The sequence below is a fragment of the Seriola dumerili genome, unplaced genomic scaffold, assembly GCF_002260705.1.
Source record: "Seriola dumerili isolate Sdu_G_001 unplaced genomic scaffold, Sdu_1.0 BDQW01001051.1, whole genome shotgun sequence".
Taxonomy (NCBI): Eukaryota; Metazoa; Chordata; class Actinopteri; order Carangiformes; family Carangidae; genus Seriola; species Seriola dumerili.
The window spans coordinates 175,070-198,521 of NW_019175306.1; the positions used below are offsets into that span (position 1 = coordinate 175,070).

Genomic DNA, 23,452 nt, shown 5'->3' on the forward strand with positions numbered 1-23,452 from the left:
TTTCTTAATTAGATGATTAATTGTTCTGTTTATATTGTTTAGTGCTTGATGAGCCAAAGACAAATTTCCACCCTGGTGGACAATATTATATTCTATTGTCACAAAACACTGGAAATTCTCATAATTTCCAAGTCAAAAATGGTGAACTAATCGATTCATCATTGCAACTCTACTATTATTAATGAATTAATGCATGAACAGCAGTTTAATGTTGTAGCTGGTCAGAGATCATTTTAAGTAGTTTGCACAGCGCTGTGGGGATAATCTATATAAACTCATCATCTTTATTTTTAAATAACCTTATATTTAGTTTGTTCAAGAAGAAGCAGAAGAAAAAAGTAGAGTGGAATAAAAACTAGAATATTTCTCTCTGAAACGTAGAGAAGTAGAAAATGAAAAATACTCACTTTCTTCTGCTGAAGAATAAACAGAGACGTCACTGATCTGACTTCAGCTTTAATGACACAAACAGCCTCATGTATCAGCTCATCATCATCATCATCATCAATAAATTAACACGTCATTAAAAAATCAGAGTGAACATTTTATTTTCATGGCTTCCAGATGTTAATGATCAGCTGACAAACTGCTCAGCTGATCGTGTTTGATGAAACTGAAGCTTCATGTTACTGTGAAAAACAGAAAAACAGGAAAAAAAAATACAATTAATCTGAACATCACCATTGATGCTGCCGTCTCCTCTCAGACAAACAACTGTAACGTCTGTTTTAGAAAATAATAGAACAGCTGGGACTCATGTCATCACACTAAGCAGATGTTTACAACCTCAGAGCTTCATGCGTCAGATCCTCACTGAACTGCTGACAGTGACAGAACTGATATTAAATCAAATGCCTCTCTCCATCAGCTGATCAGACTTTAACATGAACCGAGTCTCACCTCTGGTCTGGATAACACCTGACTCCTGCTCTGGGTTAACACAACAGAGACGACTCCTGCACCAAACCTGTTAACAACGTTTCTGTGGCTGAGAAATCATGAAGAGTTTGAACGTTTTCCACAAACAGCATTGGGCTTCATCTTTTATTGACGTTTTCAAATAACAACAGATTTCATGATTTCCTGGCATACACAGAAGAAGGCAGGACTTTTTTCACCCTTTAGTCTTGTCTGCAGTTATGGCTACAACAACCTGCCTGACAGGCAAAACCCAGGGTAGAAAAAGAGTGGAATTACTCACTGCTGCTACAGCACTGCGGAGTGTTTCCAGTTGTTTCCAGGTGTTAGACAGGTCGACTGCATGAGTGACAACAGTAATATGAAGCCTTTTGTGTTCAGAGGGAGCTGAGTGAAGTCTGATGAACGTCCTCAGGTGATGATGTCACCTGAGTCAGCGTTGGTCGGGTCTGAAGAGTAAAGTCTGGGGTTGTGGACTTAGAGGGAAGTGAGTGCAGCCCCCCCCCCCTTCATCACTGATAAAAGGCTCCAAGATACATTAGCACCAACTAGCATAACACACCCTAATCTCTGTCAGTGGTCGAATTGCATTGTGGGTAATGTAGGCACCAAGTTTTGACAGGAGAAGAGTGTGTGGAATGAAACAGAGTGACTCTGGTGCTACATCTGTGGAGGTTGGTTTGAAGCTTATTGCTGCGAGTGCACAAAAATGAGTGAATCCAACTGACAGAAAAAGTGGGGGGAGGTGACAATTACAGCCTCCTCTAATACAACAATAAAATAAAAATACAGATTTAAAAAAACGAACATGTCACTTCCTCCCACTGTGATCACGATGAGACGAAGCGGCAGATGCTGACTGACAGCAGCCAATCACAGAAGCCGTGGAGTGAACGGAACAGAGAGATGAATGTTTTCTTCTCTACATGAACACCACGACGACGCTCTGTTTTCTGTTGGCGGCGTGGTGATCAGACAGCGGGCGGTCATGTGACACAAAGCTTGGCAGGTTTGACGGCACCTACTTCTTCTCTTCTTCTTCTTCACTCGTTTATTTTTCATTCAGCACAGTCCAAGCACCTCTTTCTCTCTCTCTCTCTTACTACCTCTCACACTCTGTCCATCTCTCTCCCTCCGTCTCTCAGGTGCGTCTCCTCTTGACTCCTCCTGGACTCGCGGGGTTGGAAGACGACAGCAGTTTCTCAGCCGCCCGACTCCTCTTCCTCTTCTCCGCCTCCTTCCCTCCTCCTCCTCCTCCTCCTTCACTCCCTCCCTTCTCCTTGTCCCGCTCCCTCTCCTTGTCTCGACTGCTGCTCGTTCGCTCAGACATCTTCACCGATGAGTTACTGCCTGTGGAGAGAGGAAACACTTGAGATCAACAAGCCAGTTGCACAAAACAGGTTTAATTAAAATTTTCCTTAAAATCTCTTAACTGCAACATGAACAAGTTTATGGGGATAAATGAAGAAAATTAAAACATCCCAAGAAGAGAGGGAGAACCCAATGGACACGCTTAATGATGAGGAATTAATTTTACATTACAGGTTTGATTGGCAGTCAGGTATCACAAGCTAATGCCAGCAAAACAATGGTCTCCATGGAAAAACAGTAGAACTTTACTGCTGTAAAATGTCTTTCCCTGCTGTAAATTTCTTTTAAGAGATTCTGTGCAACACCCTTAAGTAACTCCCTCAGCTAAGGAAAATTTAAACCTCAAGTGTTATACTTACTTAATGTGTTTTGTACAACTGGCCCCAGCTCTTTAACTGGTGTGAGGTTCCTGTTTCTGAGATTTGATCATAAGAGTAACTGATGCCACAAACTGCTCCATAAAGCCGCCTGCTCTACTCTGTCTGTGGACAAGTTTCATTCATAAAAATGTCCCCCAGGAAGAGGGAAGAGAAATTATTATTACAGCTGTGAATGTTGTGGCAGCACAGAGCAGAGCCCTGACAGAAATTAAGTGATTGAGTAATTAAACAAATAAATTCATGTTTCATCTGTACCACCAGTTGACTTTATAGCCTGGTTGGGTTTTTTTTTCCAAAATAAAAGCTTACTGTCTGTAGGTCAACAGAATTGAAACAGAATGGTTTGTTATAGTGTCAGATGGCAGAATTTCCTTTCTGTCTCAGCAGCAGGAAAGTTATCTGGTCACACCTGTTCTGGTCTAACTGCTCCACAGCCTTAAAGGATCCCTGTTGAGTTCCTGTTCTGTCAGCTCTGTGAGCACTCAGTGTTCTTATCTCGTACATGTGACAAAATGCAGCGTTGTGACAGTGGTTTCACAACATTACAATGATCATCAGGCAGCAGCAAAAGCAGGAAAGAAGAAGACTGCTCAGTAGTAAACATGGATGTGACATGGAGGAAAGGTCTGCAGTAAACAGGGATGTTGTACATAGTCGATGGATTCAGTTACCATGGTGTCATCCTACTGAGATTAAAGAGAGAAGAGGGGACAGACAGGATGGTACCTTCTTCATGTGTAGCTGGAGGTTCTCTTTCCATCCTGAACTCCTCTTTGGTGTCTTCCTCTGAGCCCAGCTTCCCTACACACACACACACACACACACACACAATTAACCTTTAAATCCCCTGTGAGTAGGATTGAACTATTTCTTTTATGGTTTTTTTTAAGTATATTTTTTGGGCTTTTTTATGCCTTTATTTGATAGTACAGTAGAGAGACAGGAAATGGGGAGGCAGAGAGAGGGGGAATGACATGCAGCAAAGGGCCGTCCGATGCGGGACTCGAACCGGGGCCAACTACAGCGAGGACTGTAGCCTCTACACATGGGGCGGCTGCTTAGAGGACCAAAAGCTGCAGTTTTGCAGGTATTTGGTCATAAACCAACTTTGGACAAGTTAAAATGTGACCTGATGGCGGCTCTACATAAAAAGTCAGAGGAGCAGCAAAGTTATTGCAGTTCATCCTGGGGGGAACAGGAACGTCTGAACCACATTTAATCACAATCTGTCCAACAGTTGTTGAGATGCTTCAATGTGAACCACAGAGGTGGACTGACTAACAGACATTACCATCCACAAAGCAACTGTTACTGTGACTACAATGATACAGCCAGGAGAATATGTTTGTGGCACTTACAACATGCACATCTACACACAACAGCAAATAAATAATAGCAGCGATTGGTGTTTTGCAGACGAGACCAGAAGACCAGAGAAAACCTGCTGTATCCTTAGATCTCAGCAATTATTACTGTGGAGGAGGTTAAACTATCTGCCAAACACCAACGCCAAAACTACAGACAGGTTATAGCTGTGTCCCAATTCAGGGGCCGCATCCTTCAGAGGCTACATTTGAAGGGCCACACCTTCGTAGACCGTGTCCTCCAAAGGATGCGGGTCCTGAATTGGGACACAACTTATGATTCAAGTCTCACCTTCTTTCACTTCCTGGATGATGTCATCAGGCAGAGAGAAACTCTTCTCTGTGTTTGGAAACGGCAAGATCTCCGACTCGTGCTGCATCACACACACACACACACACGCACATGCACACACACAGTGTTTGTATACTGAGCTGTTCATCTATGAAACCTTTGGTATTTGACTGACTACTGACTGTGTGTGTGTGTGTGTGTGTGTGTGTGTGTGTGTGTCCTCACCAGAGCCTGCATGTCATACATGGTCCCCAGATGATCCCAGATGACGGAGGAAGAAACCTGCCGACCAATGTTCTGACTGAACTTGTCTCTGATACAGATCATGTGGAAGTGACGGTTCACTCCTTCACAGAGGGAGTGTGGGGGAAGGAGGGGGAAAGAGAGAGAGAGAGAGAGAGAGAGAGAGAGAGAGAGAGAGAGATATACTTTATAATTCCAAGCTGCTCACAAACTGTTCATAGTATGTACATCCAGTACTAATATTTGTAGTATACCATTTTTTCATTCACGTACTTCCTCATCGTCATCAGTGCTCATTAACCTTCAGACAGAAATATGTTTTTCTACTGATTTAATGGTTGAGATTTTCACTTCATCAGCTGATTTGTGGTGATCTGATTAAATACAAAAATGTATTCAGGAACATGCGCCAAGTCATTTCTTTATGTAAAAATTCTCTGGTAACAACTTCTCAAAAGTGAATATTTGCTGTTTCTCAGTTTTCTATCACAGTAAACTCAAAATACTGGGTGGGTTTTGATTTTTGTTCAGACACAAATGAAGCAGTGTAAACACTGATCAATCAATCAATTACTGAGAAAATGTCAGTCTGAACTTATCTGCAGAGTTCACAAGTTCATCAACACACAAAGCTTAAGTAACAAACCACATCTGGAGACACATTACTGAGTGAAAGCTTTAGGTACTGAAGATGTTTAGTTTCTAAACCATCAGGAACCATCAGGAGTCTGATCAGTCCAGCAGCAAATGGTCTGGACCCCACAGAGCCCTGGTCATAGCATCATGGACTCAGTATGGGATCACATGAAGAGATAGATGAACTGAGGTAGGTTCTCCAAGATGCTGGAACAACAAACCTCACACTTCACCTGGAGAACTGAAGCTGATTTAAAGGCAAAGAGGGGTCTCAGCAATTCTTGATCTGGTTTAGGTTTTTCCTGCTTACTGCACTTTAGATTGATGAAGTTCACTGATGAATAAAACCAGTCATGTGTGTGTGTTATAATCAAAGCATCCTGTCTTTACTTGTAGCGCCTACAACAGGACTTTACTTCTTATAAATAAAGTTTTGGCTCAGTGTTGACGGACTGATGATTGTGTTCGTCTCCTCAGTAGAAGGGGGGCTGGTTAACGTTAGTAATCAGTTGTAACTAGAACACTGACAGAAGACATGTAGGCTAACTAGTTCATCACCAGTGGTAGCAAACTAACGTTATTTTACACTATTTACAGGGACCGTGCATAGTCACGTCCATGTCCCCAGTCCTCAGTTAGTGAAACGCTGGGTTAAACCGGCAGAACTGGCCGCTGCTAACGGCTTCAGCAGCTAACATGCTAACGTTAGCCGCGTCTCTTACCGACGGGTTTGTGTCCGATCATCGCGTGAAACAGACAGACCTCCACCTCGTGGCTCCACACCACCGAGTCTTCCCCTGAAACCAGCCCCGAGTCCGGAGGCTTCTCGTCAGTCTGATTCAGCGTCACATCTGCCTCCCCCATATTTAACTGAAAGGTTAAAACAGCTCGAAGACGAGCTCCCACACGGAACCTGGGTCCGTTTTGTTCCGTCTGCACCGGCAGCCGGAACCCCTGAAAGTGTTTCCGGCTATTACTATTTCAGAATAAAGGTCTTGTGCACTGAAATATGTCAAAACACTTAATTTTGCCCCAAAAATACTCAATAAGTAACTAAATAATAATAGTAAATATTCAAATCCACAAAAAAGTAAGTAAACAAATAAATAATGGAATGTTCGATATCCCAGCCGAAATTATGGCAAGACTTCTGGTCGTTTTTCAGAATAAAAGCCTAATAAACTTAATTTTGCCTGCTAAGTAAACAAACAAATGGATGAATGAGCAAGCAATACATATTGTGACTGTAATATAATAATACCAGACAGATCCCACTGGATCAAATCACCAACTCCACCTTTAATAATCTGTAATTCCTGGTTTTGTGATCTTGAGTTTTTGAAACCTGGAAAAAAAAATATTTGCATTAAGAGGATCCTCAGCTAAACTGTTTCCTCTGGAAACTCAGTATCTATATATTCAGAGGCCTGTCACCTCATCAGAACAATAGTACAATACAACAATATAACATTAATCTATCTGTAATATATAATAAATAATATATACATATAAAATAATGTTTTTTAAACCATTTGACCGTTTAACTTTATGGAATTGTGAACCCAAATAAACAAAAATATGAATAAAATGTTTTTGGAATGACATTGTGGAAATTTCAATTCTAAGAATTCAGTGGTATTTTAATTTCAACATTGAATATTCAGTAGTGGTGTAATATCACAATTAGGTATGCATTGAACTTGGAAGTCTCAAATAGTGTATTTAAATGTGGCACTCCTCAGGGATCTATTCTAGCTCCTCTGTAGTTCTGTAGACTGTCTTTATTTAAGACATTATTGATTTGGCATCAAAGAAGCAGACCCAACTCAAGAGTTATGCTTCTCTATACGGTGATCAAAACACCAAAAAGTTTATTGCAAATAAAATAGATACAGTCGGAGCCGTGAAACGACCTCCTGCACAAATACAACCAGAGAGAGAAAGAGAAAGAAAAAAGAAAAACGTTTCAGGTACAATATATTTAAAATGAGGGGATACTGAACTTCACTGAGCTGAAAATGAGAATGATCCTTTTGTTTTTTTTCCATTTTTTACACCAAAATACAAAACTGTGCATCTCTTAATAAAGCATCAACATCCATTACATCAAGAATATTAATGTGAGGCTGAATACATCCAGTTAGAATGGCTTTTCTCAAGCAACAAAAAACCTGAATGTCTGTACTGAAAAGACAAAACAACAAAAAAAAACTTTAAATAGTCTTCGAAATTACAATACTCGTCTCCAAGACATCATGTTGTATTCAGCATGTATACAGTATGGTGTACTGAAGAAGAGGTGATGTATGATGTGTTTTAATTTTGCGAGACGTTAAATCATACAAAAATTACCTCAACTAATTAAAACAGTACGAATTCTGAGTTCTGTGATGAAGTCAGTATTATGAGGCAAATATCAGATTTTTTTAATACTCAAAAGTGGGACTTTTGTCCCACCAATTTCCCTAATGAACTCAATTTTGACTCAATTCTGACTTTTCTATAAAAACCGACGCTTCTCAAATCCTCTTACAGAAACTGACTTTAAAGGGCAGCTACGCCATTTTACACATAAAGATTAGTTTACTTGTCATTGTTACTTCAACTCAACTTGTGAAAACAGTGGTATTACATCCTGTATCAAGTTGCTCTCTGGGAAATGTATTTTCCAGTGTTTTTTGGAACTTGGCCTGAACTAGAGACACACTCTGCAAACCACGATATTTCAACTTCTACTGCTTCAATTTTGACAATCAATGTATTAATCAGTCTCTTGTAAGTCAACCAGCTTTATGGAAGTGTAATACTAAATTACTGGAGTGGCCCTTTAATATCAAAATTCAGACTTTTAGCTATAAATTCTGACATTTTTCCACAAATTCAAACTTTTTCATCAATGTCTGGCTTCCACCTTAGAACTCAGTCATATAGGAGAAGTGATCTTTGCATCCCTGTAATAGCACAGGTGTGAAGAGAGTAAGCCCAAGTGACAAAAATCCCTACCCACCGTCAACACCAAAAGTACATTTACTGAACAGCTACAGTGTGTTTCAGTTTGTATTAACCTGACGAGGTTTTCAAATAAGTGTAGATCATGTGCAGGAGCTGATATTTGTTTTGTACACTTTAAAACTCAACTGTTTTATGCAAACCTAGATCCTCTCCTGAATTAAGGGATAAACATAAAAAACAAAAACAAAAAATGCATGTAAACTTTCTAGGTTTCATTACTTGTGTTGCTGTTTGCCTTTGTGGTTCAGAGCTGAAGATGAACTCCATGTGTTTGTTTGTGATGTCTCCAATTTCATAGCTTTCCAAGAAAAAGAAGATAGTTTCTTCTTTGTCTGGAAAACTAAGGTTCTCCTTAATTTTAAGGCAGCAACTGACAAATATTTTTATAGTTGTTGCCTAATCTGAAGACTAACTGTTTGAGCTATATAATGTCTTGTTTTGTCCGATCAACAGTCCAAAACCCAATAAAAACTTTCAAGGCTTAATTTCTTTCCATTGCTGCAGAAAAGCTTTAATTTAACCAATTACTTCATCCCTGAAAAATGATGTTTTATATGAAATTAGCATGAACTTTCAGTTTTTGGTGACGTAAACCTTTTTTCTATTAACTTTGGGACATTACCTTAGTACCATTTTTAAGAAAGGGGGGCATTCTAAGACTTTCGATGTTGATCCTTAACCATGAAAACATCAGATCTGAGAAACACAAGTCTGTTCTAACACAGATCACATCCATCAGTGGCAGGACACTTTTGAGAGAATCCCTGAACCTCCTGTCTCCTTAGCTCATTCTCTTAGCCTATTGGTTGAGGAGGCCACTGGGTCCCTCCCCTTGCAGCCTCTCCATTAATAAGGTCTGAGAATGAGGCATGGGACCACTGGAAATGTTCAGCAGAGGAGGTTCAGCCTGCCTCCTCCCTTTACTCTTCCTGTCACACTCCTCTACTAGGCCAGAACTTTAAGACTGAAAAACTGTCATACGTGTGCTTTATTGAACCAGGCAGGTAAATGCTCACCTGTCTGGTTAAATAACTGGTTAAACTTCTCAGACTCTGACGAACCAGAACTAACAGAAAGGAGCTGAGCTTGAGGAAACATTTGGTCCCTTTGATTTCTGGGTAAAGGTGTTGTCTGTTTTAACGTATTCATCCATGAAGAACTCAGTGTCTAAAACATTCACACCTGTAACGTCTTTCAGGTGTAACTCAGCAGAGTCCAACATATCCTCTGAACAAGTGTTTTTTTAAAATGTCTGACAAAACAACCATTTTCAAATGAACAATGTGTTTCCTCTCACAGTCTGCACTGTATTATCACACAAAGATAAAATGAAAGCAGATACAATGATCCATGTGATGGATAATCTCTCTGCAGCACCAAGTTTCAAATCTCTGCAAGTTGATTTTAATAGAAATTAACTTAAACCACTGAAGGAAAAATACACAAAATAAAATGTGAAACAGTCTGATAACAGTCAGCAAGTAAAGTATTGACGACAAATGGGTTAAATCAGAATGGTGATATTATACGTGTTTCTTAATGTCTTCAAATCCCATTCCAAATGTGGATTAATCTGCCACAGAAAATAGTCCGACAAATGTCTCCTCCTGTTTGCTTGATAGAAACTACGGTGAGCAGCCACTGTTGGAAATTACTGAGCCTGTTCTGAAAATGAAAGTTTTACATCTTCAGTAGGAACCAACAGGAGGCACAGACAAAGTGTGGAGAGACGGACTAACACAGTGTTGGTTTGGGTCTAAATTTGGGTTTTGCAAACAATAGAAACAAAATAACAACAATATCAACTTTTAAGGGAGGCAGAGGCAGAATTTTCTGAGCAAGTTACTAACACAGACTGAAAAGTTTTATGTTGAGGTTTTCATGTCAGAGTTGGACCTCCAGTTACACACCACAGAAAACTCAACACTGACAGACAGCTCTATTAACCTCCATCACTAAATGTGACAATAGCTGCTGCAGCAAACAACATGGCAGGTTTTAATTTGAAGCCATATTAGCACCACAGGTCTTATCAGTGAAATTTACTTCTGTAAGCAGCTGGGATAAACAACTGATTCATATGTACAGTCAGTATTCAGACAGGTGGTGTAAACAGTACAGCTCTGACAAATGAACAAACAATTAAAATTTTTAACTGGATTTTTTTGTTTTAAAATTCTGGCCTTTAACAATGAAAAAATAAAATTAAGTAAAACAGAACTGAACCGACAGAAAACACTGATGTGAGAAAGCAGAAGGCAGAGCAAATAGCGATCCGGCAACAAATACACCAGGAAACAAAGAAACCCAGAGACAAAGAACCACACCAGGATGATTAGTTTCCATCATATCTGAGAGTGTAGGCAGGAGCAGTGCGTCAATTTGAGACTTGATTGTGTTGTGGCGTCTTTTCAATGAGACTCGTGGTTCTTTGTTTGAAGGTTTTAAAGAAAAAGGAAGTTAAGAAAGAAAACGGCAGAAGCGCTTGTTGTACCGCGTGATTTTTTTTCTCCACTTTTGAGGCTGTTAAGAGGTTAAACCAAGCGCTTCTTCAAACAGGTTCAAAAAGGTTTCCTGGTCTATCTGAGCCGCCAAGCAGCAAACACACAAGAGGATCTGATGACGCTGTGGTGCTTCCACAGATATATTGCTAGACAAAGTGTTACCCAATGAACTGACAATAAATCCGACATGACACTCACTTCATGGATGTTTACGATCTGGCGCCGCCAAGGTTTTGACTTCCTGTGTGAGTGCAGCTGAGAGAAATCATGGTAGGCACCGAGTCTCTACTGTTGTAATAAAACAACCTTTAATCATAAATACCACCACTGGTAGAACGACAGCAGCCGTTACCACGGAGACCAGCGGCTGCTTCCATGGTTTTTCAAAGACAAACACGTTGGCAACATGAGCTCCGTTTCCCCCGGCGACGAACAGCAAGCTGGAGAGGTGGGAGGGGGATGGGCTTCTGTGAAATGTGGTGGCAGCAGGCTGGATGAAGGTGTTTGAGGGAAGATGGGGGCAACAATGCTATTGGTCCTTCTTATCTGATTCTGACGAATCCTCTTTAGCCGCCGCTTCCTCAGGTGAGGACTCTTCATACCTGTAGGAGAAGGAGAAGAAGAATGAGGGAGGACAAAAACAAAGGAGGAGTGTTCAGTGTGATTTACCTCAATTAGCAAAAATAAATTAATTTCCACCTAATTACTTTATTATTATTATTATTATTATTATTATTATTGATAAAACTATCAATTATTCCTTTGATTAAATGAATATCTGTTTTTAGATGCAGGTCTGGAAACCAGAAAAGACCAACACGTCAACCAGGTCCCACAGTGTCAAGATGTAAAAACCATTAACCAAGTGTATCATGTGGTTACAAAGTCTTGAAACCTCCACCACCTGCAGTCAACACTGTCACATGATCTCATTCTCCTTTAAAATACAAGACTAAAAGTCTAAAGTGATCGAAGTGCCACGTGTCTTTATTACAACCATAATTTTCATGTTGAATTATGTCTCCAGTGGAGCTAAAAATCCTTGTCCACAGAATGTTGCTGGAATAAAATCATCATATTTTATGGGAAATATTTGTATTAGTCATTGTGTTATTTGTCGCCAGGTCCTTCTTAAAAAACCGTCTCTAAATCTAGTGACAAATGTGCTAAGTTGGCAACAATGCAGAATGTAAACTATTTGCCCCAATTAATTTTGAAGGAAATGGGGAAACATCAACTCACATGACATTTGGCTGATCAATGGTGTCAGTCAGTCAGTCACATTAACAACTATAGGGCTGAGCCCCGCTGTTACGGTCCAGCCAAAAAAAAACAAATAACAAAAAAAAACCCAGGTGATGATACAGTATATTGACCTATATTATATTTTAAAGATAAAGGAATAATAAAAAGGAATCTTTACATTAGTTTATTAAGGAACAGCGACCAAGATGTGAACTGCATACTGCAGCTCAGTATTCATCAGTGGATGAAGTCGACTCAGCTGTCATCAAATTACAAAGTACAGACTCTCTATGACGAACGAACCAAATCCTTCCCCTGATGTAGAGACACTGAGATGCAGCTGAACGCTCTGAATCATTCTGGATGTGCCAGCCAATACACAACATTTATGATAAGCAAATGTAGGCAGATATATCAGCTATGAAGATCCATCGGGCAGGATCTTATCTGATTATCTAAAAATTGTTGTTACAAATTAACCAAACTGATGGAAGGTACTTTTTTTGGGACTATGTAACTTCAGCTCTTGGTTTTACTGACTTCAGTGATTTCGAAGGAAACATGTTTGAACATGAGAACATGAGAGAAATGTTGCTTAAATTGAATTTCAATATTTAAAAAGGAAACACTGAGAAAATAATTATGTTTGTCTCATTAAGCTCAGACTGATGTAGTGATGGTTGTAGTGTTTGTTGGTGACAGAGCGACAGATGAACAGACGGAGGGATGGATGGATGATGATACTTGTCTTGTTAATGGGCTGTTTACCTGCCCAGGTGAGACAGGAAGGGGAGAGTAAAGAGAGGGGGACGGGGCCTCTACATGGAGGTGGGCTGTAACCGGCGGCGGCGGGGAGAGGAGCCTGCTGCCATAGAGAAGGCATCCATGGAGCTAGCCAGGCTGGCAGGCGAGCCACTGACAGTTGGGAAGGAAGTGAGCCTGGGAGAGCCAGGGAGAACTTCCTCTGACGACTCATAGCTAACCACGGGGGTGGGGGGGTGTACATGGAGAGACAGAGTTGGAGAGAGGACAGAATGTATGGGTAAGGAGAAAAAAGGAGAACATTAAGATAGAAAAGAAATGTGATAAAAATTTAAAGAAAACGGGAGAAGAGACAGAGAGAAGGAAAAGAGAGAGAAAGAATGTGTTAAGTATTTATCTTAAATTCTAAATTTAAAGCTACTACAGAGCTCTACTTCTAAAATATCAGAGAAATTAGAAGGAAAAGAGACATGGAGATGAGAGAGGATGAGAAAGAAGAAGAAGTGAGGTGGTGAAGGAGCAAAGGAGGAGGAAGAAAAAGGAGGAGGAGAGGGGGATGAGGAGGACAAGCGATGGAGGTGAAGGACAGACAGAGGAAATGAAATGAGGAGGCCTGGAGGGAGACGTGAGTGGCTGTCGCTCAAAGACATCGCAGCAGTGAGGAGGATGAGGCAATGAGACAGATGGACGAGAAGACAGACAGGTCTGAAGTCCACACAGCGAACATTACAGGCTCCTGATAATGTGATGCAAAGTTTTCAACCTCATTTACTGCACAAAAAAATTTTCTGGAATAATGGTGTGATTTGTATGAGAAGATCTCAGAACTAGAGGTGAAGCTGTGAAGCAGGTTTAACTGGTGAAGACCTTGTCAGCTAGAATGTTGCATCTGTACATTTTTGGGATCCCCTCCCCTTTACTTTGTGGGATTGAGTGTTATATTCTGACCCTGAACTGTTGGATGTTCAGCTGATGTTTCATGAACCTGAAGGATTTGACCTCACTGTCATTCTGTGTCTTTTAAAAACATTATTACAGTATTATTGAAGCTTTTCACTTGTTCAAATACTTTTCATGTAAAATGTGACAACACTTTGGGAAAAACTTATTTTCATAAACTTTAGCTGTTTTGTGTTTTAGACAGAAAACACAGCCTCAGCTGTTTCTGCTGCTGTTCAGGAAGCAGAAGGAAATATTTCAAAACCAGAAACAACAATCACATGATTTCAGTCCAGCAGCAGCTGGTTTCAATAAACCTAGGTCTCTACAGATCAGTAATTACAGAAACTTTACTGTATACACATACAGCAGATTATTTCACTCTTTTAGTGATAACCCCCCCCCCCCAAAAAAATAAAATGTTTAACTTTTCAGATATGAAATGTCTCAAGATTGACTGTAACTGTTGTTACACAATCATATTAATCTTCTCTTAGTTACACACGTCTATGTGAGATGACTATTTAGTGTCAGGAGTTGCTAACATCATATTTCAGACAAAGTGAATTAATGACACTAAAAGACAGTAAACTCCAGATAATCACATGACCACCAGGATGTGTGGCTGCCATGGTTACTCACCTGAACATCTCTGTGAGCTCTCCTTTGAACAGTGCTACGATGACAGGAAAGCCGACACAGGCTGGGACCAGGTAGAGCAGAGCGGGCTGCAGACAGACAGGTGAGCAGGTTAGCAACAGGTCAGACAGGCTGACTGACCATGTTAGTTTACAACTAACCAGTATTTCATATTTAGACCTGTTTAATGTAACCTGTACACAGCTTCATTCACCCAGTAAACAGGCTATGGTGCTAACAGACTCAACATTAAGACGAGGGCTGGACACTGACTAATTTCTATGTAGTTTAATTTCCCAACAAGCCTGAAGAACGAGATAAAGAGTGCAGGAGTGGGGGTTGAGAGATGTGGCTTGTGAATAAAGATAATAATTTAATTTGCTGTTGCCATTTAAACTAAAGCTGAGTGCAGGGATCTGCACAGATCGCACCTGTGCGTGTTTGAAGGTGTGCATGACAAAAATGGTGAGACCCAGTCCAAAGATGTAGGCCAGGAAACTGGAGTAGAAATACGTCCTGCTGTTCTTCTTCAGGCTGCAGACAGAAGGAGAGGTTTAACTCAACAACAAAGTGAAAAGTAAATCTCAAAATAATCTGTAGGAAAATTCAACCCAATATCTGCCGCAGCCAAGGAGAGGAGGGACAAGCAGAGACCTGACCTCTGACCTTTGTTTGACACATTACATTATCAGCTGAAGAAGAAGAGAGGGCGGGGTGTTACCTGACGTCGAAGCGCAGCAGCAGGGCGATGAAGATACCTGGGATGACGATGTCACCCAGACCCAGCATGGCAAAGTTACTGGCTCCAAGGCCTTTCTCCAGCAAGTCCTGAGGAAACACCACTGGAGGGAGAGAAAGTCACACCATCATCACCTGTTGTAAGGTATCAGACTGACATGAAACCAAAAACACACTGCGTCTGAACTGAGCTTTTTCATTTGCCTTATCAGCTCAGGCAGGTCGTACGGTGTCCAGCAGAGACCAAAAATAAACAAAATGTGAGAGAGAGGTCACACTGACATTTGGCTCCTGGAAGGTGAAAACATTACAACCTGCTCAGAATCTCAGTCTCACACGCTTACATTTGATTGGTGCTTCAAAGGACTTGGCGACTGTTACCATGACGTTGGTCCCAAAGACCTGGAGAGACAGACACAGAACAGGATCTTTAGTAACTCTGAGCCAACATGTCATCTGACTCTCCACCAGCTGAGTCTGAAGTTTATTTCTAATGGTAGTGGGTCTAACACTGTGACCCTGAAAACACTCTCACCCAGAAGACGTCGTAGACAAACAGCCCCCCCAGCAGGATGCAGCCGGTACTGACGTTGTTCAGGTGGAGCAGCTCCACGCCATTCAGGGCGAAGGCCAGGCCAAACAGGTTATTGGCTATCCAGTGCTGTGATGTCACAAAACACAGACAAGTTATTGGCTCTGCGATTGGATACTCAGTGTTGTGACAGCAAACACAAATATGACATTTAACCTTTAACCTTCCTGTTAACTTTACCTTTTTGAGCAGGTACCAGACTCCCACCACACTGCTGATGAGCAGACACACCAGGTTCTTTGTGTCAAACTCATAGTTGACTATTTCTGCAGAAAGATCCAGAGACACAGGTTTAAATCTTCCAGCTCAGATTTAAATCGAAAAAAAAAGTTTCATCTGGAGACAGGTTGAAAACGTGGTTCAACCAAATTACCAACATTTTCTCTGTCTGTGGAAAGGGATTTAGCTGTAATGATTATGACTAAAAAAATCTTTCCTTGCTGTTGTCGATAATCCACAGATTTTTAGGGGTCCCAAGCCAAAAAGGTTGGAAACCATTGCACTGTAGGTATGTGAGGAAGCACCATGTTTTGCACTTTAGGTGAACCACTCCCTAGGTTCTTAAGAAGGTCTTACCTTCTTTAGACTCTCCGGAGCCCTGAGTGAATAGCAGCTGGTACTGTTTATTTGGTATAGAAGCTGGAAAGATTCTGAACATCAGAGGACTGAGAGACAGAAACAAGAACAAAGTCAGCATCATGTTTTTGAAATATTTCACAGTGTGTGTGTGTGGGTGTGTGTGTGTGTGTGTGTGTGTGTGTGTGTTGTTTTACCTCATAGTGTGAGACAGAGCCAGGACGCCCAGGACGAAGAAGTAGACAGAGAGCAGCAGGTTGATGTACTCTTGAGAAAATACCTGCATCAAGACACATGTCCAACGTTAACGTGACTGTGGTGGATCCATTTATTCAAATTCTCCCAGTCATATATATTTTTATAGCTCTACTCGAAGCCCATGCAGGCGTGCTGGGGAAACCCCGAGTTACCTTGAAAAAGAGGTAGAGCCCGAACAGAGTACAGCTGGCGATGATGGGAAACCTTGCCGCATCTCGACTGGTGATGGTTTCTGGCATGTCTGCTGCATTCTGGGAAAGAGAAAGACAGGGGAGATAAACAGAGGTAAGGAACAGGCAAGATGCACTAATTCAAGTTTGTAACTGAGACCCACACTGAATACTGCCACCAAAAACTTCTGGATTAGGCTGAAACTACTATTCCTTAACAGGAACTAGTAATCTCCACCAGCAGCTTGAGCTTCATGTTAAATAAGTAAATGATTCTATTTAAAGATTTATATTATATAAATATTTAATGTAAAACTGTTAAAGGATCATTGTGTTTATCACCAGGTTTCTGCAGCTTTCACAAGTAAAATTTAAGACTTTTTGAAGAGCTTTTTAAAACCACATAGATTATTATTTGACACCAGTTTCATACTGGCTCAAGTATGAATTTATGATGTAAACCAGTGGGGACGATCTGGCCTGACTTTTTACACCTTCTATCCTGTAATTAAGGACTTGGGTCTAATTGTAGTTGGGAAAATCTTTTATATCAGTAATAATAACTGAAAATCTGGCAACACAGCGACTGATGAGTCTGACTGCTCATGTGTCTTTGACTTCTTAATTATTTTAACTTGGTGAGAAATATTAACTTGGTGAGTACAGTGTTATCATCACTGATGGAAATTATGGTCTGAATGATAAAAAAAAAAAAAAGGCCTAAGTAATAATTAACCAAAATCATCACTATAACACTGAACCTTCTATTCTGAGAACCGAAATTCTCCACATTCAGTTTTATTTGAACTGACAGAAAGTAACTTTTATCAGACTTTGTCATTTTGTCCTGACAAACAGGTCTGATGTTGTTCATATGACAGGCCACTCAGCTTTCATTATGTAACCCTGAATCCGGAACTTGTTGCTAAGATCTAACTGATCAGAGAGTGGTCAAACTGAAAATAGACCTGTGTTTCATAATAAATGTAAAGGGCTGCGTTGGTGAGGGCAGTCAGACATTGAAATATGATTCAGGACGTCCAGTTTGAGTTCAACATTCATGTGTTTAAAGGTTTATTATCAGAAAGCAACACAACACAACACAGACGTTTGTGATGCTATGACACAAGACTTAACAATTTTAGAAATTTCTCAGAGCAGCGACTATTTTATCTGCAGGTGAGATGATGGTGAAGTAAACAGTAAAAACAGTGTTCACATTAAAAAGCAACCTGTAGTAGTAGAAATGTCATCTTGCATGTATTTGATTGTTTTTTGGTTTGGTTTGTTAAAAGCTCTGAAAACTCAGTAATAACCATTGCTGCCCTAGTTATCTCAGTAAACTAAAGTAGTGAATCGAAATGGAGGAGGAAGCCGTGCTGACTGGACACTCAAAACACTGAAGCATCTGAGTAGCAGCGCGTGGAAGGATTTTGTGTCGCTGCAGCTGAAGGACAGTGAAGGCAACGTTAACTGTACAACCTCGTCTACCTAGTCGAGACACTCTGACAGACATCGCTGGCCACATGTTTATGTGACAGTCACCGCTCTCTCACTCACACCACTCTACACTTGGGCTGCGTTCAAATTTGTTTAAACTTTACTTTTTGAAAAAGTGACACCTCTAGTTTCCACTGACAGGAAACAGCTGAGTGTATCACAGTCTTTAACATTCAGCTTTCTCCTCTTCCTTTGTAATACCTCTACACTCAGCTCTGAACTGCTGCTGTTACCAAAGATACAGATGAAGTGATAACAGCAGATTGACAGAAATCCCTGAGAGAGAAGCCTGAGAGTCACCTCCATCTATATTCTCCTCCATCTACTCCCCCGAGAGAGAAACTGGGACAGGAGAGAGAGAGGAATTGGAAGAGAGGAGAGGAGGGGAGTAAAGGAAGGAAGAAAAAGACAGAGAGATAAGACAAGAGGAGACACCATGAAGAGATGAAGACAGAGGGAGGAAGAGAAGGTGATCCCTGTGTTAAAGGATCTGTTGTATTTGACTTAAAGTGGGTCAACTTGTAAAACTGTATTAGAAGAAACATATGAGGGAACAGTCCTGATGTTTCAAACAACACTACAAACGCTTCATAACTATCACATGGACATAAACCGAGGCTGAAGGACTTTTCTTTAAAATCAGATGAGCTAACTGGACACGAGGAAATGTGAGCAAACAATCAGAATCTCCACAGACTGAGAAGAAGTTTAGTTTACAACAAAACAATCTCATAAAGAAATGTACTCATCAACAGAGACTGGATTTCTCGCACGCACGCACATCATTCACTAACTGCAGAATAATCAGGCTGTGGAATCTGAGGTTTGAAGAAAGATCTACCTACAAGCTGTGTGATGAACTAACTGACTTACAACAATAATATAATCATTAGTTACAGCTCTGAGGCCGATTATAAACTTTGTAATGCAACTTGGTTCAATACCACTTGATTTTCTCTGAGAACCGTCCTCTGCAGATACTGTCACACTGCATGTTTACTACAGTTAACACACACTCTCCACTTTTTGAAAACTGGTTTGTGTGATAGTACATGAAAATGCTGATATCATATCATCATGTTACATGTCTACAGTAAATTAGCAAACTAACCGTAACCCAAACAAAAACACTGGACACAGCAAACAGTTTGTGACATGAAACCATTAACAATAAATCACCATCCATACCTTACATGTACATCACATCGTATCGTATATATATATATATATATATGTATATTTTTAGCTAACTGTAGGATATTATTAATTGTGTTGTCTGTTTCGTGTTGTTATTGACTGTTTGAATTACATTATGCATGTAAAAGCCCAACTAGGGACAGGAGTTAGCAATTAACTCTTTGTGCAACACATTAGTTTCATGCCTTGTTTTGAAACTATGTTAAATTGTATTGCCCCTATCAAATAAATAAATAAAATAAAGATTAACATTTTAGATATCTATTATTAGAGCTAGTTACCTGACCTCAATGTGTGGTACCAACAGAAATGTGCAGCATCAAAAACTGTCTTATATAAAAAGCTGGTATTGAATGTCTGGTCAGATTCATAATGTCTTTTTGTTCATATAATTCCTGAAAAAAATATAAATTTTGCCAACTTCTTGCACCGCTGCTTGTGTTTTAACAACATTCAATATTTGAGCAAACAACACAAAAAATCTGGCTTCTTTAGTTAACAAAAAATAGGTTTTGTAGGAAATCATCCTGTTTCTATTTCTCAAAGTAAGGTACTGAAAAAATATTTTAGCCTTGGGTACTTGGATATATAATCTGAGCTCCATTTATTTTTTTCAGGTAGTTTAAATAATTCCTGTACATAAAGTTGGTGATCGTCAATGTTTAAAGTACTTTAAACTTAACTGTTCTCTCTATCTATGGCATGATGTGAAAACAGATTTCTATCTGGTAATGAAAAAGAAAAAGTTACATTACACATCTATACATCTATAAAATCAGCTTTACTGTTGTCTTCAATTTAGTTAGGTGTTACTTGTGTGTTTTGTGTGGCTGAACATTTGCATGAACCTGATTCAAATAAAACTCGACAATGAAGCCAGGCTGCAGGTGTAGTTTCACATGAACAGAGCATATTTACATATGTCCTCAAGCAGAGCCCTGAACTCACTCCTCCTCACTCACTGTTAGTAAGTTGACTAACACCTCCAGTGTTAATGAATGTACTGCCTTGTTAGTGCTGTAACAAACGGTGTGCAGCATGTGTGTAGTTGGTGCTCTCTGCGGCTCTCATACTCACTCTGAACCCAGAATCGTAATCATTTTCTCCAAGCTCCTACAGACAGACAGACCGACAGACAGAATGGGTGGACAGACAGATGTGCACAGACAGACAGGGAGAGAGAGGGATCAGATTGGCAACAAAGACGAGGACTGGAAGCAAGGCCCCAAAATCAAAAACAATCCAACAAGAGTCAGATGCAGGAAACGAATTGTCAGTTGAATTCTGAGAGGGTAAACAGCTTTAATGATTCCAGATCTCTGTGGTATTTGACCTGATTATCAGACAGCTGACAGAGGAAAGAGGAGGGATGACATGCAACAATGTTCAGGAGCTGGATTCAAACCCACACCTGAGGTAGTACCTGTCTCTGTCTGTCTGTATTCTAGTCTTTCACTGTCTTTTAAACTTTGTCTCCACTGGCCACTGTGCACTCTCACTGCGAGACAATTATATCTGAACTCATGCCTCACTTTTGTGCACAAACTTATTTTAAAGACACTACCAACTCAGACGGAGGATTTTCTTGACAATCTAAAGTCTGCAGTACTCAGGTCTTAACTTAAAGTATCAAAACAACAATGTAGAAATTTTCCATTACAGGTTAAAGTCCTACATTTAAAATTAAAATCCTAGATAAATAAAAGTAAAAAAGTATTATCAGCTAAATGTACTTAGTAAGAGTACTCAATGCAGTAAAATCTTCCCCATGACTGATATATTCTATATATGGACATTATTAGATTGTTAATACTAATGATCAATGCTCAGTGTTTCCCCTATGTTGACTGTTTTTTTTTTGTTTTTTTGGGAGGGTGGGTCTGGGTGGTCATTTTCGCTGCTGTCGCCAGATTGCGTGATTTTAAAACTTTTTAGAACTTTTCTCCAATCTTTTTTTGTAAAATATTGGATACTTTGTTATTGAAATGAAACCAGGTTTAATGTGTACATGTCTCACTGGAGGAACAACTCAAACATCGGATCTAATAATAAACAATATGATATGTTTTATAATCTTATCACATTTTTATACATACAATACATGCAACAAGTATTTTCTTTAATATCAATTGTCCAGTGTAGAAAATTTTTCCCTCAAACCCACGTTTACAATCAGGTTGCTTTTCTTATCTGACCAAAAGCGGAAAACCCAAATATACTGAGTTTATCATCATAGAAAACCAAAGTAAAGCAAATACTGACATTATAGAAGCTTGTACCAGTGGGGAAAATACATTTAAATAAAAAAATGAAATTGTTGGGGGTCAATAGGGGTCCAAAAACACATTTGTGCCCTAGTGCCCCCCTATAGGAAAATATATCTGGCCATGGCAAAGGACATAAACTGGACAAGTTGATGTTGTGACACACGGAAGACTGAGCTCAGATCATTTCTTCCTACCACCACTCAATTTATCTGTATGTTCGGTCTCACAGTCATCATCATCACACTGAGCTGCAGCAGAGAGGATGTGGGAGTTTTTACCGTTACCTAAAGCCAACGAGTCACAGCTGCGCATGTCTGCAAAAAACCCCAAAAGAGAGCAAATAGATCCCTCTTGTACACGTCTCTCTCTCTCTCTCACACACACACACACACACACACACACACACACACACACACCCACCTGACACTCCTATACGTCAGCTCCTGCCATTTTCACCTCGTTCATCCATCTACTTATTATCTACTTATTTCTCACTCCAGGTTAGTAACTTCTATCCCTTGCCTCTCTGTCTATCTCCCTCTCTTTTTTTCTGTTTAACTTTTTTGGTTAAAAATCACATCTCCCTCTGTCGTGTGGGCTCTGCCAGGTAAAAGTCCGACAGCAGGTAAACAGCGGTGGGACAAATGTAAATAAACACCTGGGTACAGCTGCATCACATCTAAGGTGACCATCACAGGACAAACTGCGACGAAGTAAAAAACAAAGTAAAAAAGACTTGTGTTTTCAACCCATTAAAAACCTCACAGCCACAAACACATCATCAGATTAAACGAGTGCAACAGGTGAAGATATAGACTTTTTTTTTTAAAAAAAGATAATTTGCAAATGAAAATAACAGTTACATTTAAACAGCTGTGACGTCCGTTGATGCTCATTTCTGCCGAAAAACCGCTTATTGTTGTAAATGAATTTAACTCTTATAAGACTTCATTTAACTGTAGCCTGAGATTCTCTTAGTGTTTACATTGAGGAACGTTATTTAAGACATTTCAAACTCGTTCAAAAATCACCTGGCCAGCCGTTAGCTATCCGTTAGCTCAACTAGCTAGGCGGCGGAGGCCAACGGCAGCCGGGCTTAGATGAAACCACAACATCGAGGTCCTGGCGCTAGAAGTTACCTTAGATTTGGAGCAGGTGACGGAGCGCAAGGCTCCGAAGAAGATGGGCAGGAGTGCCATGAATACCAGGCTGCCGTATGCCAGCGCCGTTCCCTCCGGAGTAGCCACGAATTTAGCCGTAGCGTTGAGCGCCTCGGTCCCGTTGGAGTCCGTGGCGTTCAGGGCGTCCAGGACGGCGGCCGCCGCGGCCTCAGGGGCCGAGACCGAGACTTGTTCTGCCTCAGACATGGTTCTTCAAAGTTGGGCTTCAGGGGTCCACGGGCAGTGCTAGATCTGTGGCGGAGACTGAGAGACTGGAGGTGGAGGCTGAAGCTGCGTGTTTCTCATTCATCTACGCTGCTGCTTCTGGAGTCTGGTTAAGGCCACGTTTCCTAAAGCAGCGAGCAGAGAGGCGGCAGGAGAGAGGAGGTCTCACTCTGCCGCTGTTTCTGGGAACCGTAGACATCGCTGAAAACTGGCAGCTTCCATACATAAATTGTGAAATTATTCACTGGGCTTTTTATTAGGAACACTTGTACACCTGTTTTTATTACCCAACCAACCAATTATGTGGCAGCAGGGCAATGTATAAAATCCTATAGATACAAATGTGATCTCAGTTACTTTGACTGTGGCAAGATTGTCAGTGTCAGTCATGGTTTTGTTGTATTTTGTTGTATTTGAGTATTGTTGCTGACCATGAGTATCAGAAATAATAATTAAAGTGTAAG

The 23,452-nt window shown here is 40.4% G+C and overlaps 2 protein-coding genes across 3 annotated transcripts; both read right to left on the minus strand.

Annotated features, from left to right (window-relative positions):
* Window positions 1-440: 440 nt before the first annotated feature.
* On the minus strand, window positions 441-6,146 carry mrgbp (MRG domain binding protein). Its single transcript, XM_022766814.1, has 5 exons — window positions 5,927-6,146; window positions 4,551-4,672; window positions 4,326-4,407; window positions 3,396-3,470; window positions 441-2,268 (listed from the first exon to the last, which is right to left on the minus strand). The coding sequence occupies exons 1-5, from the start codon at window positions 6,066-6,068 to the stop codon at window positions 2,060-2,062; spliced, it is 630 nt and encodes a 209-aa protein (XP_022622535.1). The 5' UTR covers window positions 6,069-6,146; the 3' UTR covers window positions 441-2,059.
* Window positions 6,147-7,037: 891 nt separating this feature from the next.
* hm13 (histocompatibility minor 13) lies at window positions 7,038-23,143 on the minus strand. 2 transcript variants are annotated; one of them, XM_022766805.1, is made up of 12 exons: window positions 22,743-23,143; window positions 20,414-20,449; window positions 16,622-16,720; window positions 16,409-16,491; window positions 16,212-16,300; window positions 15,816-15,901; window positions 15,579-15,704; window positions 15,388-15,445; window positions 15,027-15,147; window positions 14,737-14,839; window positions 14,309-14,394; window positions 7,038-11,322 (listed from the first exon to the last, which is right to left on the minus strand). In XM_022766805.1, exons 1-12 carry the CDS (start codon window positions 22,968-22,970, stop codon window positions 11,250-11,252), a joined length of 1,188 nt encoding a protein of 395 aa, XP_022622526.1. In that variant the 5' UTR covers window positions 22,971-23,143; the 3' UTR covers window positions 7,038-11,249. The 2 variants fall into 2 exon arrangements, with proteins under 2 accessions (XP_022622526.1, XP_022622527.1); XM_022766806.1 differs by lacking the exon at window positions 20,414-20,449.
* Window positions 23,144-23,452: the final 309 nt, after the last annotated feature.

Coding starts and splice junctions, on each gene's coding strand:
- mrgbp (XM_022766814.1), bottom strand. CDS start 6,068: ATGGGGGAGGCAGATGTGACGCTGAATCAGACTGACGAGAAGCCTCCG. Junction 4,408..4,550: donor TGTATGACATGCAGGCTCTG/GTGAGGACACAC, acceptor TGTGTGATGCAG/CACGAGTCGGAGATCTTGCC. Junction 2,269..3,395: donor TCCAGCTACACATGAAGAAG/GTACCATCCTGT, acceptor CTCTCTCCACAG/GCAGTAACTCATCGGTGAAG.
- hm13 (XM_022766805.1), bottom strand. CDS start 22,970: ATGTCTGAGGCAGAACAAGTCTCGGTCTCGGCCCCTGAGGCCGCGGCG. Junction 15,705..15,815: donor TCTGGTACCTGCTCAAAAAG/GTAAAGTTAACA, acceptor GTGACATCACAG/CACTGGATAGCCAATAACCT. Junction 14,395..14,736: donor ACACCTTCAAACACGCACAG/GTGCGATCTGTG, acceptor GTCTGTCTGCAG/CCCGCTCTGCTCTACCTGGT.